Genomic DNA, 20,936 nt, shown 5'->3' on the forward strand with positions numbered 1-20,936 from the left:
ATTATAAGAATTGGAAATTTTAGTGGTCTCAACGCATCTAAAATCCAAAATACTAGAGCGACGTTATTTCCTACTGAATTCTAAATCCACGTTATACACAGATAAGCTAATGGGGCCTGGACCTACAGTTTAAAGTGAGATACGAACCACTATGTGTCTCCACTTGTTATCCTGCACTGCGTAAAACAAACAGCTCCCCGCCCCCATTTTTAAAACAAATTTACATTAAATATGGTATTTATAAGATAATCATCATTGATTTGATTGTTTTTATTACTGAACGTCAAATGAAACATTTTCCACAATCACCTCTTCGTCCCATCTCTCCCAATATCTTTCTGTCCCTCTCTTTTCCCCCTTCCCCACCCCCCACACACATGTATCAAAATAAATATTTTCTTAGGTTTGTGTGTGTATAAATATAACATTAAATACCCCCAAAAATACTATTTTTTTCTACTTTCCGTCACCCCTCTCCCATTCCCACAACCCCTCATTATTATTGGCGTTCGCCAGACCAAGTGGTAATGTATCGACGTCTTGTAATCAGTGTGTCCTTTTCCGAGTTCCAGTCAGGTCGCATAATGTTTCAGATTCCAATTTAAATGTATCCCGAGTCGTGATTAGCCTATGTGTGCAAAAAGTATGTTAAAACGAACTCTTGACCTCAATAATACAAGTTGTGTATTTTCCTTCAGCTGTGGTTCCCTCTTTTCGCGAGAAATAACGAATTAACCTAATCATTAACTCAACAAATAAAAATGCATCTCTAAATTAATTAATGAAAACTGTTATTACACCCAAACCACTATTTTATCGTAAAAGTAAATGAAATGTCATCTCACGTAGTGAAAACAATGTGAAAATTGTTCTAATGAGTGATGTAGCTATGATTGTCAAACACATGCATGAATACATTATATTAAGCTCGTGCACTATAATTGGAACAATTTAATACTAATTTGAAATGATTAAAGGCAATTAAAACGACAAAGTAAATTTTTGCGCAATCTTTCTGCCGATTCGCATTATTGAAAAAATATTTAACCAATGGGGACGTTATCTCATATTTGGAAATGCTGCATTGGTTGAACTTCCTGTGGACAAGACCATGAGTCACGCCTCCTGCTCCTACGAATCGAACTTCGCTCTGATTGGAGGATCGTATATTTCACAACACTTCTTTGTTTCAGAGCTACCAACATAATTTCGTAAGACGTTGGACTTAGAAAAAATCCATGCGACAGATTTTTTGAACATGACTGTACCTCCACCGGGTATCGAACCCGGGACCCCTTGATTACAAGGCGAGGATGCTACAAAAGAGTGTACGAATTCACAAATTTGTGATTTCCCTACTTTGTGTCTCTTTTTTTAAAACTTTTGGATAATTGCAACGTTGAGGATGGATAATAAAAATTGATGAAATTAATGAGTGAGATGCTCAGGTCAGGGTTCAAAACCCAGAACCTTCGTTTGCGACATTGTGCTTTTAGGAATATGAGGAAATGTCTTCTATTTGGGGGGGGATGTAGACTACTGCTTCAATTTCATATTTGTAAAAAATTGTTAATATTGTTTCAGTGTTCAATTTCAAATTGAACGAAATTATTGTCTTATCATGCAGCAGGAACATTCATCTCAGTTGCTAATAAAGGTATTTTAGTTTAGTCTAAATACATTTACGATACTTTATTATCTGGGAAACTAACTTACTCATTGGCTTTAAGGAACCCGATGATTAATCACCGCAGCAGCACAAGACTTCCATTTTTTCCTAACTTACGCAAGCACAATAAATCTCTCTCAAATCTACTATATAGCCTATATATAGTATATACAGTGCGATTGGGTTCCAAATGTAGGGTGCAAGTTGCAAAAAGTGGGAAGTGGGCGGGGGCAAGGACAGTTTACTTTCCCTTGGTACATAAGGTTTAGCATAGTGCGGGGGCAAAAGTGGCAAAAAGGGGGGGGGGCAACTGCCCCCTCGCCCCCTTAATAGCCGCCACTGTATATATAAATAAAATAAGGCCTACCTTTATTAGTTATATTGGAACGGTGTAAAAACATTTTACACGGGTGTGTAATCTACAAGTTCATCAAAACACTAGTAAACACACTTCTATACAATCTTTTGTGAAATCTAAAAATGTCATAATTTTTTTAAGTTTATTATCTGGTAACCCTAGCGGAGTTGACATTATTGGCAGTAGATGACAGCACTACGCTATCAGCTAGTAATCAAACCATTAATAATTTAAGAAACATTCAGTGTGAGAACGTGTGATGACTCTCTGAAAAGTGATTTTTCTCGTCAAAAATTGTAAGAAGTTGACAACCACGTAAAATGCCAAGAGGCGAGTTTGATTACAGGATATTATTGCTTATGGATAGGTGTGTGTGCTATTATTTTGAAACATATCGAAGGTAGGTTAGCTAAAAGAGTTAAGCTTCTAGGGCAATTTACAAATCTCTAATGAGAGAGAAATTTAAGAAATAACTTTTATAACTAATTAACAACATGTAAAATATAAAAAACTTTGAAAAACTGCTTGTAACTTCAAACCAAAATTACAAAACAGTTACATCTGATCCCAAGGTGGCCCATGGGTACCAAACGTTACCACTGCTTATAGTTTCGTAGAAAATGTTGCTTGTGCTCAAGATAACCTATTTATTATGTTATGATAATTAATTCTTTTATAATTTATTAGAGAAACTGTTAGTCTCAAACTATTGATTGGTGATATGCATTAACGACGCATAACTGACCTCTGTGGCGGAGTGGTTAGCACAGCCCATGTGATGTCAGTGGTCCCAGGTTTGAATACTGCATCGGTTTTCTTTGTGAGTGTTATCATTTATTTCTTCTTCACCTTTGCGATTACCCAAAAGTGAAATTCTTCAACCTCTCTTCGGAGTAATATACACTCAATCAATGATAAATGCACACTCCATTGACATGCCCGCCAACCGAAAGAACATTACATGAAAAGTGCAGATACTTATTGACCAACCCTCGTATGTAGAATGATTTCCCCAAGCTTCAAACTCTTGGCATTTTGGATTTGAGTTGTCCTAGCATTGGGGAACATTCCTGGAAAAAATATTTTCTGTAGTATTTAATTCTGGGTTGGAGCAAAATTTTAGGTAATTCCACCCTTCTAATTGTCTTCAAAATATATAAAAAAACACTTACGCCAAAAAAATTATCAATGAAGTATTAACATAGAAACCAAACATAATAATATTTACTGATTCATGAATAATAATCCTTTGCGCAACAGCCCTGAACAGCCCGACGTATCCCCAGCCGTTATAGTAGGTTTCCGGGACCGGATTACGCTTACTCATTCGAAGCTCCCCTCACGATGGTGGGTTGCCACCGGCCCTATACGTAGACCGAATAAATTCCAACCAGAGCCGGATTCGAACCTACGCCGTCCCGCAGCGAACGATCTCAAGACGAGTGAACGCCGCTTTTTTTTTTAACCACTTTTTTATTTTTTTTATTACATTTTGCAATTTATTACATTACATTTGCAATTTACATTTCAACTCATTGGGCAAGTAAACATTACAGTAAGAAAATTAGCATACAATCTATTTCTTTTACAGTCAGGTATCTTGTGGTATTCTTGATGGAGGTAATTTACAAATTGTATATTAAAATCTGGTTGCCGATATTTCGATAGGAAATAGGCATAGTGTCCTAGGAGCCATTGTACACTTTTACGTTTTGTTTTTGGGTAATATTCAAAAGCTGGATATAAAAGAATATCTACAGAGATGTTATACACTGATGTTCGACAAATAGTACTCACAAGTTTCCTTATATAAAGCCATGATGTTTCTATTATTTGGCATTCACTCAGTCTATGGACTAAACTATCAGATACATTACATTTGGCACACATTGGCGTATTTATTAATTTAAGATCATAGAGTCTCTCTCCAGTGATTAATTTTTGGTGGACAATTATATACCATGCTGATCGGATTCGTGCTGTAAGATGGTGAGCCTGAATATTATTCCATATTTCTCTCCACTTCATTCTGGGATTTTGCTCAATAATTTTACATGTTGGTTGTTCTAATTTACATAATCTGCGATATATTTCCGATGTCACTGGTATTGTTAATATCGGAGATTGTAATAGGGCATAACTAATATCCACTATTGTTGACTTAAAATACCATAAAGTGTCTACCAGTCTAGTAATATCAATAGGAGCCTCTAGTGAAATATAGTCCAAAGCGCTTCTCAAAACTTTACTTGTGAGGCTGAGTGGATGCTGAATCAATGTCTGCGTATCAGCTTGAATACGTAAGGCCTGGCATTTGAGTTCTATATTCACAAGATTCATTCCTCCCTCGGCAAAAGGCAAACAAAGTAATACATGTTTCACCCTCAATATCTGACCATTCCAAATAAACCAATTTACTGCACTCTTAAGTTTATTTATATCTAACTTCCGTAGTGGGAGGATTTTTGCCATGTACCATACCTTTGACAGTGCATAGACATGTACAAAGGTCACCCTTGACTGTAAACTAAGGCTGCGAAATTTATTTGTTTGTAATATCGCTTTAACCCCAGTTAATACTCTATCATAATTTAATTTGATCATACTTTGGATAGAGTGCGTATATATTATACCTAGTATACGTATCATTTGTACAACCTTAAAATTACCTCGCTGCGAGTGAGAATGAACCAAATTTAAATTCAAAATTGACGATTTTTCTTGGTTTATTTTTAATCCCGACCATTTTCCAAATTTCTGTAATACTTGACATGTTTCATCAATATCAGACTGTTCATTTATTAATACAGTAACATCGTCAGCATACGCTAACACCTTAATGGTAGTAGAGTGTATGTTAATTCCTTGAACTTTTCGGCCTATTTCAGACAGAATGGGTCTCAGTGCAATACAAAACGCTAACATCGACAAAGGATCTCCTTGCCTTACACCTTTATAAATATAGAGTTCTTTTGTCAGAAAACCATTTATTTGAATTTTTGCTGTTGCATGACTATAAAGACTTTTAAATACTGAAAGAAAATGTCCACGTATACCGTAGCCCTGCAAAACGTTAAATAGATATTCATGATTTATCGAGTCAAAAGCACGTTCAAAGTCTAATGCTAATATAGCATTTTCAGAGTTTTTGTTCTGTAGTCTATAACATGTAATTATTTCACGCATCGTTTGTAAAACATTTGTGATTTTCTTATTTAAACCAAAAACATATTGATCCTCTCCTACTAATTTGTCGACATAAGGCATAAGTCTACCAAGCATACATCGCGCCAATATTTTATAATCCGTACAAAGGAGGGTGATGGGTCTATACTGACCAGCTTCGCTTGGTTTTGGACATTTTGGGATTACCCGTATTGGAAGATTTACCCATTTGATACTTGCTAAACACTGCATTTATCCAATCCGTTATTGTTTGACCCATCAATTTCCAAAAGGTTTGATAAAACTTATTGGGTATCCCATCCCAACCAGGAGCTGAAAATGATTGCCCTACCTTAACCGCTCGAAACACTTCCTCACTTGTATATTCTTTGTTTAAGTTTTCACTTTCTTCATCTGTAAAAACCTCTGATTCGGATGCCAATTCATCCATTAAAGCTCCATTATGTGACGCTGGTTGGGAATATGGTTGCTCAAAATAATTATAAATGCAATTACGTATTTCAGGGGCTGAATTGATCTTTGTTCCCCCATTATCAAATATTTCACTAATACATTGTCTTTTAGCATTTTTTCTTTCATGAATTACATGGCTGATAGAGGCGACCTCATCGTTGTCAAAATGAGGAAGTCTACTACGAATTTTGACCCCTTGACGCCTTTCTGCAGTCATTTTTAACAATACAGCTTGTATACGTTTGACTTCAGTTTGCACTTTTTTCCCGTCTGTTGCTTGCTGAATTTGTTCACGCAATACCCTGTAGTAAAAATTATATTTATTTGTCCCTCTCTCGACCGTTCCTTACAGTAACTGATACAAAATCTTTTTATACCCGGTTTGAGAATCTCCTCCCACCAGCGGATTATATCTATCCTCCTCAGACGGTGTGTTATCCATCTCGACCATTGGTCATTAAATGCTTGTTGGAAATTTTTCTCATTAAGAATTGAAGCATTTAATTTCCAACAACCGTACCCTCTCGGGACTATTGGAATGTCCACATTTATCATCATAATGACAGCACTGTGATCTGAAAAACATGTAGGTGTTATACTGATGGACTTTACGTTCTGACGTAATGTGGGTGTGACATAAAATCTATCCAAACGGGATGCACAATTGTCACGTATATACGTGAAACCCCTCTGACCAAAACATTTGTCACTCCAGACATCTGTGAAGTTAAAGCCAGTTACTAATTTTTGCAATGAATTCGACGTGTTAAATCCAGGTCTTTGATCCTGCGGATACAATACACAATTGAAATCTCCCCCACATATTATGTGTTCTCTCCTACTCTGCATTTCAACAGCAACTTCCTGCGCAAAAAACTCATCCCTTTGTTTTCTACACTGTGACCCGGATGGAGCATATATGTTATATATCCATACATTTGCAACTTTTTCTGATATGATTCTATTATTAGGATGACATACCACATTTGTGAGGGGAACCGTATTACGTGTTAACAAAGCTGTTCCTGTCGATTGGAAATTTGCATTATTATGAACTCTTATCGTTGGGGAAAAATTGAAATTCATTTGTCCACATTCTTGGAGAAATACAATATCTAATGATGCTTGTATAATAAAGTCCTCTAACGCCGCCTGTTTTGTAAGGGATTTCATTTTGTTTATATTTATTGTAGCAAAACGAAGGGTCGTCATCATAAATACTATGAACAAAATTTTTGGGATTGGGTATTCCCAATACTTATACTTCCACCTTTGCCCCATCTAAGAGTAATAGTTCTTACACTATTTTTATATGCCCCTAATGTTATACACCAAAAATTAACAAACACACTAACAATATTATTTTAGTAGGGGGGAGGAAATACCCCTTCCCTTTGTATAGCTTAATCCATAAATATCTACCACCACGCAATACAATATCATTAGCTTTCTGACAGTCCATATAAAAATATTCATTCCAAATAATACTATTTTCTAATCTTAAAGTGATTACCTGTATCCAGTATTCACAAACTTTCATGGCCTATCGGACTTGGATCAATAACCATGTCTTGGACATTTGTTTTTACATGTCGCAATGATCGTCTTTTCGTCCGATTGCTGCCTGACGCTTTCCTTATACTCTTTGGTCGTTTTTGTGAGCCGGAAACCGAACGACCCGTACTACTTTGAACACTTCCACTTTCACTATCCGTTTCCGAATCTTTTTCCTGTTCAGCTTCTTGTCTGAAGTCCTTTTGCTTGGTCTGATTCTGCTTCCTCTCCTTGTTGCTCTGTAGCACTTCATCACTCGATTCCTCTTGCACTTTAGTTATGTCTTCTTGTCGTCTTAGTGGTCCACCCATCTTCTGCTCCATAGTATCCAGGGACATTTCTTCACTTTGTCGCGTAAGTTGAACATTTAACATAGGTTCTTTTGGTTGATCTTGCATATTTTCTTCAGTTCTTTCCTTGGTCAAAGTTTGTTGATCATTCTTGTGAATATTTTTCTCTTCCTGTATATGTTTTTCCTGTTGAAGCCCTTCTATCACAGTCAGTTGTGCTGATTCTTGACTCACATTTATATCTTCGTGTGTAGATGTAGACGGTGCAATTGCTTCGCTATAGGACCGAACTGCACTACCCATGACTTTGAACACTGTTGGTTTCCGTAAGGTACAATTAAACCGCATGTGATCACTACTACCACACCATTCACAAGTCGGGATTTGACCATTATATACTACATGTGCCGTATATTGGCCTATTTTCACAAAGGAGGGAATTGGCTTCTTAATTGCCATCAAAACCTGACGCACCCCATTATACACTTTGTACCTAAATTTGTCACTCCAAGTTTCTGCTTTCAATTCATCGATTGTCCCATATTCACTCAGTTTTTCACGAATTTGTCGTTCTGGCACTTCCAAAGGAAGATTAAACACTCGAACCGACTTCAAAATTCGATTCGCATCACTCAGTTTCACTTGTGTCACAGCTCCACTACTATAATAAAAATTCACTTCACCAGTATTTTCTTCTAATATTTTTCTGATTTTTCCCGGACGCACTAATTTCAAAAATACACATTTCATCGTCGTGGGAATTTGTATGGCTGCAATTTCATCCACACTCAGTTTGAATTTATCATGAATAAATTCATGTACTTCCAAAGGACTAGGTTTCAAAGTTCCCCCCGCTCGGCTACGGAGGAGGACACTGATTTATGAAAGTCTGTGCAAATTTAACATTATTAGGTAAACTCTAATAATAAAATGTATTTTAATGTGAAAAAGTGATAATTCCAGAGGCGAGTGTAACCTTTCCAAAGGTTACCCGCCATGGGCCACTTTAGGAACTCGTCTCTGAACTACGTTTTTAAAAAGAACAAACAAAAAAACACATTTTTACAATGTAACTATGTGATCAAAAAGATAATTAAACGAGCTTTCAAAATATGTATAAAATATTAACATTCGTTAATTTCAGGGTTCGATCCATCACGGATGTTCTTTGTGAGTGTTCGTGGAAATTGTATTTCCAGTGATTAATGTTATGAAAAATATCAAAAAAAAGCAACGGAATTTTGAAATTACTAGAGCCCTTTGGTTCAGGGGGAACAACCCGCACTCAAGCACTGAAATGCTTCAATTTCGTTTCCAGCATTTCAAAGCCAATATCATGTGAACGCATAATATGTTAAACATTTCATTTCCAGTCAAATTAATAAAAACAATACATTGTTCAAATGTGCTCCATGCATATTTACTGATACTTTGTTTACCGCATTGAACTTTCAAAATAACTTAGATTTTTGTGTGAAAAGTAGGGTTTACTTGTATCAGAAGCTTGTTTTTGTTTATTTTTCTCTTCAAAAGTAATAAAACAATTTTGACTATGAAATAAAAGGATAAAAGCTGTGGAGTTTTCAAATGGTCCCTAGTCTCCACTTTTCTTTCCCGACAAACTCACCAGGTAATGGTAAGGATCAAGAGACAACAAAGAATGCAAGGTTGCTTTGTGGGATATGGTGGAAGTTGTAGGAATTTGAGCTTTCTTTTGCAATAAACCTCCACCAAAGGCAATTTTCATCGTACTGTACAGCCAAGGGCAAATATAATAGTAAGCAAGTTGCCCTTCACTATATTCATTCATTCGGTTTTCATCAACGTGATATCAATAATTGGAACAAAAAGCATCAATAAGCATAGGACAACCTCTGCAACACCACCAGTACTATTTTATTCCCTGAACGCAGATACAATGCAAAAGAAAGAAAATAGCAATAGACAATTTGCAGGTTGCTTCAAGGAGTGGAATTCTGTCGATGCAAAGCAGATGTCCTCAGTTTATTGATGTTTTAATTTCAATTCATGATCATCACATTGTGGAGAACAGACTGAATGAAAATTATGATCGGCAATTCAGATTTTCGTTTGGCGCTGGGCGTACAGCTAAAGGCAAATATAATAGTAAGAAAATTGTCCATCACAATGTTCTTTCATTGGGTTTTCCGAAACGTTGGGCGCTAGATTTTTTCTTCTTACGGTAAGGAGTAAATCAAGAACAACGTCTGGTTCAACAAAAAGTACAACTCCATTTTCTGAAAATGTACAGAATGAGGAAGAAAGAAAATAGCTACAGGTAATTTGCCTACTGTTAAATCTTCGCTGCTCATTGCACAATACCTCGATGTTATCTGAATGACGGTACTGCTGGCCTTTGAAAGTTCGAAAATTCGCTTACTTAGTTGTTTAATGTTGAATTGTTGTTTTAAGTCTACTTTTTTCACAGTAAGGCTAATCGGGACTGGACCTACAGTTTAAAGTGGGATCCGAACCACTTTGTGCCTCCACTGGGTATCGAACCCGGGACCCCTTTGCTTACTTCGTGAAGTAAGAGTCCTGCTTAGTGTATAGTATAAGGGAGAGTTGCCGAAATTGGACCAGTTGGTACTATTTTGCTTCTGCATCAAAAACACGACAAAGAAAAAGAACGAAATTGTAGGTATGAGAAGCACAAACTATTAGCTTTCACTACATATATGTATTTCAACAAAAAATATGCAGGAACCAATATAATAGGGTATATAACGAAAGTAGCGACATCCGGCCATTATAGGCAACCGGTTTCCTAACTTGGACCACAGGTTGCTTAGGTTGGACCGCTCACAAAAGACATGTACGTATGTATATCTACGGTATGTAGACACCTGCAGCACTCACTGCACATAACATTGTGGTATTTACTCTAGGTCCACCGCTTGTAACAGCAGCTACCTGTGATTTTCCTTTCTTTGCTACAATTTTTTGTGGACGTTTCTGGACTGTGGTGAAACCTGACTCATCCACTTTGAATATTCGGTCAGCTTTAAAACCAAATTGTTCGACACATCGTTCCAAAAGATCAAAAAAGTGTCCTACATTCTCTCTGTTTAATTGTTTTGCCCTTCATAATGAGGTAGCCTCTGGTTGGCGAACAGATAATTGCGGATTTCTTATCATAAATGCGTAGAACAAATTTTTCACAGCCATCTTTGTCTCGTGATTAAACGTATTAGCAATTCCATACTTTTGTGACAGATTATAGGCCAATTTACGGACATCCTTAATGGTCAACCCATAAAAATACTCTTCTAATTGGACAATATGATCTTCAAGAATTTTCTCCATTTCAGGATTGAACGTAGCCTGTCTCCCCAAAGCCTTAACTACATCTGCATAATTGTTTTTCTCAATAGCATGCCTCCGTATTGTTGCCTTAGGGACACCATACCTTCTACTACACTCGTTCAAGCCATAGTCCCCATTATTGTATTCTGCTATAGTCATATGCAATTCCATCTCTGTCCACAGCCCATATTTCCCCCCGTCCAATTTAGGAAACACGTGGTGGTCCTAATTAGGCAATTATTCTCCGTTAATAAAAATATGACGCCACACGAACATACGCAACAAACCCCTAGTTTTACCACATGTAATTAGTGGTTACTGAATGGCACTTTTATAATATACTACAGGATATTTGATTACTTACCCCTAGTCTACACAAGAGCTTAAGATCCGAAGCACAATAATTGCAAAACGAACAATGGAAACACAATAATACCACTCCTACTCCGTCGAACGTATCTACTGTAGTTGACTGACCATTCAGTCATTAGTACATGACACTTACTCGTCTAAAGGCAAAAACAAAGCCGGTCCAACTTAGGCAACGGTCCAATTTCGGCACACTTGCAACCTGTGGATGAGAAGAAATAGATTTATGCGCTATTTTGGGTATATTGTAGGCAGAGGTAAAAATAATAGGCAAGTCTTAGATTGTGCTGATGTCAATTGTATTATACATACTATATTTTCTATTTACATTTCACTTTTTATTAATACTCAGATAAAGCAATGTGAAATATAAACTGTTAGGACGATTTGTTGTAAGGGCAGACCAACTAACAAGTGAACATACTAAAACAAACAAAGAACATATAAAATAATATTAACATTAAAGAGGCAAATATTTCAACATCATTATTACTTACACATTTTAGGCATGAAATACATCAATCTTAACTTTTTCTGACATCGTGTTTCTAAACATATTTAAATGAAGTTTAAAAAATATTGTATACAAACATATACAAGTATATACATACACTTCATAGTATTTTGTCTTATAAGACAGCGTATTAAGCCTATACAAAAACCCTAAGTAATGTTCGGAAGTCACTTTTTGTCTGACTGAACCAGGAATATATTTCTCCTATCCTTTAAATTATATTCATCGTTTTCTAAAAATAATCTCACGCATCTTCAGTTTCTTCAATGGAGGCGAAATACCGAAACGACATAACACTTGAAATTTTCTCAGAAACAAGGAAGAAGTAACTGTTCATAGCATTTACTTATACTTCTTGTATTATTTCTGGAAATGTGAAAATATTAGCCTCGTCATCAACTGACAAAGGAGAAATGGCAAAAATGGTGTATCATGTGTGTTGGTTAAAATTTTTTAACGACTTCTGCTGTTTATATTTGTGTCGATGGCAAAAAATATTGTCTTGTCAGTGGAGTCAAACTTTAACTTGTATGCGCAATAAACTGCACATAAACAAACTCAGTTATCTTGTTTACGTTAATATATATAAATGAAGTATAATGTTTAGGCTAGACGCTGGATAGTACTGGGAAGCAAAACATGACGCATCATCGACAATTTCATCCAATATAATCCACATAAATAATGATAATGATTATCCCTTTGTTTGCGATAACTGTCCTTTACCGAATCCCATCTCGCACGATCTTTGTAATCAACTTTCTGTCGGTCGGGATCTGACACTTTACTCTCCAAAATATCCCAGTCAGATGTTGAGAATGTAGACATATCAATGCTGCTGCATCCTTTCAACACTTCCAGAACTTGTTTAGTTTCGTCGTGGTCTTGTCCTCTTGGCTTGTACAACGTGCTGAATCGGAGATTCATCCTTACATTGCTGTCATTCTTGTCCTTGATGTATTGCGCTAGGATTTTCGCACAGTTCAAGCAAGGAGAAAAGCTGATATAAAATTCCACTTCACTGAAAAATAATAGAACATTGCAAAGTTAACTTGACGAAAATAATTTTTTAAAAAATCTGAGAACACACTGCATTGTTCAGAAAAAAATGTGTATATGTAAAATTTTATTTGCATGTAGATATGTCTTAATATATTTCTAATACTTTCTAACATTCCATACCAGTGTCATACCTAATCATATATTCATATATTGTTTTACTACATTACTGTTGCTACTAGAAGGTGCTATGGATGAATTACAATGATGGTAGTGACAATGTAAGCGATGACTAACTACTCATGCTCAGGTCCTAGGTGGGCAATTCCACGGAAATGTCAACCTCCAGTCCAAAAACTGAAAAGCTTTGTACATAAAAATGAAGATAATATCATACAAGAGTTATACTTGTAGTTAATGGAACATGCCGTTGTTTCGTTAAAAACAATACGGCAGGTGCTTAGAAAAGTATTTTTCAAGATGGCCGCAATATACAGGGTATGATAAGTTAATTTCGCATTTTAACTATTCATGAACTTACTGTATATGGCAAGAAGGAACTAATATGATAGTATGTAAGCTTACCCTACCTTAGAAGAACAAATTGGTGTATTTCGCTACGTTATTGTGTGTATGTAAACTGAGATATACACGTGTTTTAATACATAAGGCAAAATGGCAATTCCGTCACAATTTTTCAGTTTTTTTCGCATAAAACCGTGGGTTAATTTACACGGAAGTAAAACTTTTCCTGTAAAGATAGGTTTTGGTACTACTCACATGTGTAACACTTACATGTGCAGCAATGTTCATGGAATGGCTGTATATCACTGTGTCGGAATTACCAGCTGTGTGTGATGGAAGTACCAGTGATATCTTCAAATTGCTCCACATGGTGTTTGTGATGTATCATAATGTTAGATTTCTATAGGTATATTGCTAACTCATTTTCGGAGAAAGAAAGACCATGAACGGAAGCGATTGAAGAGGAGAATTCACGTCAACTGATAAGATTAAGGGGACATAACCGAATGGCAGTAAGGTGCTATGGACACTCGAAGCAGCAATATGCCAGATGAGACCATCAACGAGGCTCTTCAAGTGCTATGTCGCCATACAATTTGCTGTCATTTATTTTTGGAGTTGCTTTTGCAGGAAGTATTTTTATTGTACCCTGCAATCCAAGGTGTTAAATTCTTCTCAGGTAGCCACTTCAACCAAAGATACCTGCTTGAAAATATATAATAGGATTCTCAGAAACATTATTTAGCTCATGGAATGGTATTTCTTTGCCAGTTGACTGAAGGAGATCGTTTAACAAGAACCCAACAAACAGAATTGTTTGTTTTTGAACAGCGTGTTCGATATGTTGTAATTGAAACTTAGACCTATGCAAACAATTATGCCAATATAGTTTCCAAATATGTAGATTTCGTTTCAAAGTGAGAATTTTGGTTTACTTTTTGATTCTTTCTTACCTGATACAAAATATTTTGTCATATTGTTATTGCATTGTTCAGAAGACCAACATTGTATTACAGTACGATCATTAAAATCAATTTTCAGTTGGACTGAATTATATTATTTAGAAAACAACGCAATTAAATACCCCGATAGCGTAGTGGTATGGTCATCTTCTTGTAATCAAGGGATCCCGGGTTCGATACCTGATGGATGGTTTGTATCCCACTTTAAACTTTAGGTCTAGTCCCGCTAAGCCTTATTGTGCATAAAATGAACTTAAAACACTAACTCAATCAATCAATTGATGACAATTACATGTGTATAGCGTATTTGGACAAATTGTAATTCCGTCACACACGGTTTTGGATAAAAATAAGTATCAGAATACAAAAACAATTTCAGTTGTCGTGTCCCGGCATGATGAGCATGCTTTGAACTATTTTTTCCAATTTTAATATTTCAGACAAAAGTTCATAATTCACAGAAATTGGAAAATGTCTGTATGCACCTGCTAATGGTTTCCATGAAGGCAATTCCGTCAAATGGATTTTAAACACAATTATCTGACTAGCACATAGAAATAATTTACATTTTTTTTTTTTGCAAGCTGGAAGTTGTACTACATTGTGTCCATACATAAGTCACATATTGTACTACATATGTAATCGTATGAGGAAAATATGTAGAATATCTGAACTATTTCGAATATTTTCTGTTGCAGATCAATAAGGCGTAGTTGAAAATAAAAACTTGTGCATTTACTGGAATCCAGTATATTTCCTCTAAAGTAGCATGAAACATTTCTAGAAAAATGCAAATAGTTTGTCCATTATAACAAAAAATGTTACATAACTTGTTTTGTTCAGAGCCACCCCGATAAGCAGGTGACTCTGAACGCACGGCGGGTGAGAATGAACAAGCTATAGAAAAGTAAAAGCAAGCACAAAAGACACATGTATATTCTTGTGCTTGTGCAAGAAGGCATGGTTAATGGTTATTAAATGGAAAATGAAAAGAAAAAAATAAATCCAGAACACACAAAATCCAAAGATTAGGGTTTATTTATGCAGCCATTCTGCATCGGCCACACGCAAATTGTCCGCTGTGTCCTGAACCAACACAAATCTCATGGAACCAGACGTGACATATCTGGCATTGTATCCAGTCACCAAATGCTGATGAACCAGGCGAGAAGTAACCACGTCCACAAAATCCGCAGTTATCTTCCGACGTTTTGGTGAACTTTGTTTGGGATTTTTGCATTTTCTGCTTCTCTGGTCGTCGTTTCTGTCGTGATTTGGCACTGGTTAACTTCGTCATGTAGTCAGAGGATCTAAGCAAAGTTGCTATTGACGTTCTTTTTCTCCGGGGTTTCCACTTCAGCATCGGCAATACATCTGCAAAAGATGGAAATGCATTTCCATCTAGTGGCATTTGACGCTTCTGCACAGCATTTACCCTTGTGGATATGCCTCGTGTCAAATCCTCCTTATGTGATTGTGCTTCAGGGTCCTGAAGAGAAGCATGTGAGTCGTCGTTTTCTGTTGGCGTTGTCTCTCCGGATTTCTTGGACAAACTCTCTCTGCGTAGTCCAATGCTGCTTTCCTTACTTCATGTGGTGTAAATGGAAATCCTTTTCTGGCAGCTTTAATTAATAATGATGCCAGTTCATGTTCTTCTTGTCTTGTAAAAACAGGCTGCCCATCAGGTTTAAGTTACTGATTGGGATTCTTAAGCCACGAATGTAATGTACCTTTTGGTACCTGATACTTAACCGCAGCTCTTGATAAGGAAATTGCGCCTGCCGAAATTTCGGTTATTGCTTCTGCCATGCATTCCTCACTCCACCTTTTGTATTTTTGTCCGTTCGATGCTTTCTTGTAGTGCTTTGGCATCTGTAAAACCGAAATACAATATTATAACAACTGTTGCTACCCGTTCGGATTCACCCGCCAGCGTTCAGTGTCACCCCACATTTGCCGAGTGATTTTCACAATGGAAGTTTGTGAATGTATAAAAAATATGGTTTAGTTAAAATTCTTAGAGAAAATCTGAAAGATCGTGGCTATACGTAATCTGATGGGGGTAGACAAGATTGAACAATTTAGGATATTATGGTTAATATTATGTTTCCCTTTTACAGATGACCTTGATCTATATCAGGGTAAATAACTTGTTGTTGTGCCAAGAACATATTCACTAGAAAATGAATATGTAAAAATAAACTGCAAGTTACATTGCTCTGTATCATCTTGGTAAAATACTGTATATTTCTTAAAATACAATTAAAGTAGTATTTAATTTACGGTAGAGTAATTAAGAAAATAAATGCAATAACGAACAAGTATTTTCAATCTTTTGAACAAATTTCTTAAACACTCAATAATAGTATTCTTATAAACATAGATTACAATCTATTACATTTCTACCATTGAATAATCTATCATTGCATAAGGATGATTTTCAACGTTACATGGCATTTAAAAATAATATATATATATATATTAAGTCTTTCTTGCATTCTTGAATATCGACAGGAGTTCAGATTCTATTGTTAATTGCAGAAAAATAGCTTATGTATATATTAAAAATAACAGATAAAGGATAAAGGAAATAAAGTTGGGCTAATTATTATCCCATCCGAATAATCAAAGGCAAAAACTAGTTAGTATAAAAGTAGTGTGTCAATCACAGAGACCAGGTCAGAACATGATATAATTTTCAAAACTATAAAATTACGATTTGCGTGTAAAAGGTTGCATATCATAAAATTGGTGGATGTAATTTCTCCCTAACAGTTTAAATTATTTTTCTTGATACATGTACGTAAAGCTTACAATATATAATATTGACAATGTATTATTTCAATGTGATAATGGTTTGAAAATGTGAAAAAAATCATTAAAAAAATAATTGCTCATCTGTTGTATCGAGAAAAGTTCTCCTGAAGAATATATGTAGTAATAATGTAGTTTGTTAGTAGGGTAGACCGAGCCAAATCGGGGCACAGGAAAATTTGGGTCGCTTTTAATTTACACAGTTATAGCTGGCAGACACAACGTAAAGAATTCATTCCAGTTCCAACATTATGTTGCCATCTCCCTAAAAATGAAAACTTCATGCTACGAGCCCAGGAGGAGTGTCATTGAGGTTGGTCCTCCTCCTGTTGATGACATTCTCGAACAACTTGTGAAAATCCATCCAATGCACGTTTTGTATGTTCAATCTTAAGCTTCCCTTTTAATGCACTTGTTACAAAAAATTTAAAGTACAATGACTTTTTATTTTTATGCATACTTAAGTAAATAGGATTCTCTCATAACACATACACACACACATATTTAAGTGTGTACGAGGACGGTGGCCGAGCACGTACAGTGGTCTGCTTTCGATCTCACCAGAGTTCAATTCCCGCCATGGGCTTATTCGTTGTGAACGACAGCATATCATCATTTATTTTCATCGCCGTATTTAACCAGAAGTTGCATAAATGAGACACAAAATAACGAAAACACAACTACGTAGTTCTTGTAGATTAATTAGATTTATAGAGAAATGACCAACGCACCTGAGCCCTGATTCTTGTCTATATATCTCCTCCAATATCCCGACTTGGGCAATCGCTTGAATTTCGGAATGCGTGTATTGTAAGTTGCGAACGAGGAACCATTGGATCTTCTCATTGATTACAACTTTGCAGAGCAGTAAGGTGGTTTTGGTGTTAGGATAAAGTCTGCAATTCTCGAGGAACACCCTGTAGTCTTCCATCCTGAAGCCTTGCAGTCTCCGATTATCCTGGCATGTTTCCCAGTAAGCCTGCAAAAAATTGACAGACTTCAGTCTGAAGCAAGAATTATACCCTGCTTTGGGAATCTCTGAAGGAAGCTAACGAAAACAAATATTTGCGGAAGTAGTGACTCGAAAGGGCTCGTCCAATGAACGCGTGAGAGATAGAGCTTGCCAGTCGGGAAGCAGCTACCACTTGTTTGCAGCAGCGCGCACTGCTTTGCCCCGCCCGCTCGCTTTCTTCTCTTTTCAGCCGTTATGAGAAGCCTTGCTTCACAGTGCTCACTACGAGGAGAGCGGTTACATGGTATAAACAAAAATATCACTACGCAGAAGGGACAGACTACATTGCAATAGATATTAAGATTTGTATTATTCCTGCGTTTATCAAATTTTACAATACCTCAAAAACAATTTTAGTTCATGCGACCACAGTTGCAGTGACGGAAAGTTGATTAATTTCGTCTACTAAATGTAAAAGACTTAATGATGGTAGGGCAAAAAAGATTAAGGAAATTGCTGGTATGATTGTTCAATTCCTGCGACTGTCTGTTGTAGTCTTAGTTGTAATTATCAGTCTGTAATAATTTACGTAAGCCGTGACTGAAACGAAGTTCTGTCTGTGGAATATAGGCTGACATTCATTTTACTGAATGCATACCTCACATTTTGCCTTTTCCTGCCGAACAGCCACAAGAGCGGGGAAGCGACCAATCCAGCGCAATAAGAAACACAGGAGCCTAAAGAACGAGGTGCGCGTAGTACTTTCTCCCTCCATGTCGTAAATCTCGACGCCACCGCTGTTGTCTGGTTGGTCTGCTGCGTATATTCTCTGCTCCCCAATTTCCTTGCCAGCATGTAGGTCGCTCGCCGAAAGACTAGACAAGAGCTGTAGTTCTAGATGTCTCAGGGGAGGGAGAGAGATTGATAGCTTTAGACGCTTCGAGCAGGGTTGATGGTTTAATCTAAAACCTCGAAGGCTACGATCTCTTAGAATCTCTGATAATATAGTTTTAAGCGTCACCGGGAGGATTGATCCCTACCTTTCTACGCATCATAGGGAGCGGGTATGGTGGCAGGAATGAAAGTGGCGGCGCAGGCAGTCAAAACATTAATATGGTCACTGGATTGATGATTGTACAGTAATGAAAATTTTGCAGGGCTGAGCCGATACCGATGCGGATGTATCGGTATCGGAAGGTATCGGTTGAAATTCATTTACCGATACCAGCCGATATTTTTACGGCATAATAGTCTTTCACGGGGTCCGCAAAAATGCCACGCGACACTTTCGCGGACTCTCATTATCATGGAAGTTATGCAAAATTCAAACTTTCTTATTATTTTGCATAAATTTTGCACGATAAACTTGTATTTATTTTGTAATTATATACGTAATATGCGCAGTGGTAGCGTCGTCGCGTTGTAATCAAGGGGTCCAGGGTTCGATACCCGGTGGAGGTACATGGCACAGTGGTTCGGATCCCACTTTAAGATTCAGTCCTGATTAGCCTTACTGTGCATAAAGTGGACTTTAAAAAACACCAACTCAACTCAAACTCTATTTTAATTCTTGAATATTTTAAAGCAAATTTATTGGTAAATTCATACATAATATTGGAGAAGAATATTTACACATCAATTTTTGATCAATATTTTGAACAAGTTCAAGTTATTGCAATTTTCAAGTATCGGTATCGGTGGGAATCGGTAAGGGTATCGGTATCGGTTCAAAGTGGTATCGGCTCAGTCCTAATATTTTGTTAGCACAGATATATTTGTTTCAGTAAATTTTGCTACTTACTGTTAACGTGTTAATTTTAGGCGTCCCTGGTGGAGATCAATCTTAATTAAAAGAAAAAAAGAGGACACAATATGGTATTAAAGTATAGGATTGAACATGCTGAATTCTCGAATTACAGTCTCAGCGTCGACTGTTCTGAGTTCGAAACAGGTATGGGTATTACATTGATAAATAGGACGAAGCAGCTGTAAGAACATTCACCCTCTCGGCAGTCAGAAAAATAACAGAAATCGTAACTGCTGTTCACAAACTCCTGAACTTCAGGAAACAATTGCCATTACTTAGAAAATTTGAATACGAAGCAAGGAGTGTCACATCGAGTAAGTTCACGATCTCATTGCCGAAGGTTCCAGGTTAATCCTGGTTTCAGCATTGGTGTTCCTTTTGCAGTGGATAAATTATAATACAAGCAATTCAAGTGCTATTTGCACTATTAAGATATTAATTTATGTACTTTAGTATCCATTACACTCGACTTGACAAATATAAAGGTAATTTGTGTATACGAGTATATGCTTGAAGATTGAATATACTTACATCACGTTTCATGCTCTCTGCAACATTCAACTCATTCTCACTGAAATTTACCATCTTGCTTAGCAAATCATCAAAGTCAGATTGTGGAAAACTATCCACATCTATCTCTTGGCAATCTTCTAAAATATCCAGTGCTCGTTGTGAATCCTCTCCGTCCAATCTACAATATCTTAGTTTCAAAGTCACGTAAGTCTTCCTCTTTACGATATAATCCTTTATGAGTTTAGCGTAGTTCAAACGAGGAAAATACCTTATGTAAAATTCAATTACTCTAGAAAGAAAAATAAATCATATTAACATATATTCTGCTAGTACGTAGTTTGACAAAATTGCATTTAAATCTGAGATATGCATTTATGAGTTTCTATTTATTTATTTATTCGAAACATTTAAGTAAGGTAAAGTTCACCGTGCATATAGCACCGTGCCATGTTAGTACATTTCAGTGATGTAGGGGTAGGGCTCCACCAGTGGCAGCGATTAGGGGGGGGGCGAGGGGACAGTTCCCCCCACCCACTTTTTGCCACTTTTGCCTTCGCACTATGCTAAACCTTATCTAACAAGGTAAAGTAAACTGTCCTTGCCCCCCCCCCACAGTTTTGGCACCTTGCCCTTCCTAGTTTTGA

General features: G+C 36.6%; 2 protein-coding genes across 2 annotated transcripts in view; both read right to left on the bottom strand.

The window, feature by feature from the left end:
- The window catches only part of LOC145995249 (uncharacterized), a 251,399-nt gene that overhangs the window by 194,337 nt on the left and 36,126 nt on the right, over positions 1-20,936 (bottom strand). The gene's annotated exons all lie outside the window — the stretch shown is intronic.
- The window catches only part of LOC145995353 (uncharacterized), a 37,363-nt gene that overhangs the window by 7,737 nt on the left and 8,690 nt on the right, over positions 1-20,936 (bottom strand). The window contains exons 3-6 of the mRNA XM_083131961.1: positions 20,311-20,581; positions 17,752-17,999; positions 12,447-12,741; positions 10,941-11,062 (exon numbers count right to left, since the gene is read on the bottom strand). Of these exons, the coding sequence (XP_082988087.1) occupies positions 10,941-11,062; positions 12,447-12,741; positions 17,752-17,999; positions 20,311-20,581 (936 nt within the window). The remainder of the gene's footprint in view (positions 1-10,940; positions 11,063-12,446; positions 12,742-17,751; positions 18,000-20,310; positions 20,582-20,936) is intronic.

The sequence above is a fragment of the Lepisma saccharinum genome, chromosome 11, assembly GCF_977018435.1.
Source record: "Lepisma saccharinum chromosome 11, izLepSacc3.1, whole genome shotgun sequence".
In the NCBI taxonomy this organism is placed as follows: Eukaryota; Metazoa; Arthropoda; class Insecta; order Zygentoma; family Lepismatidae; genus Lepisma; species Lepisma saccharinum.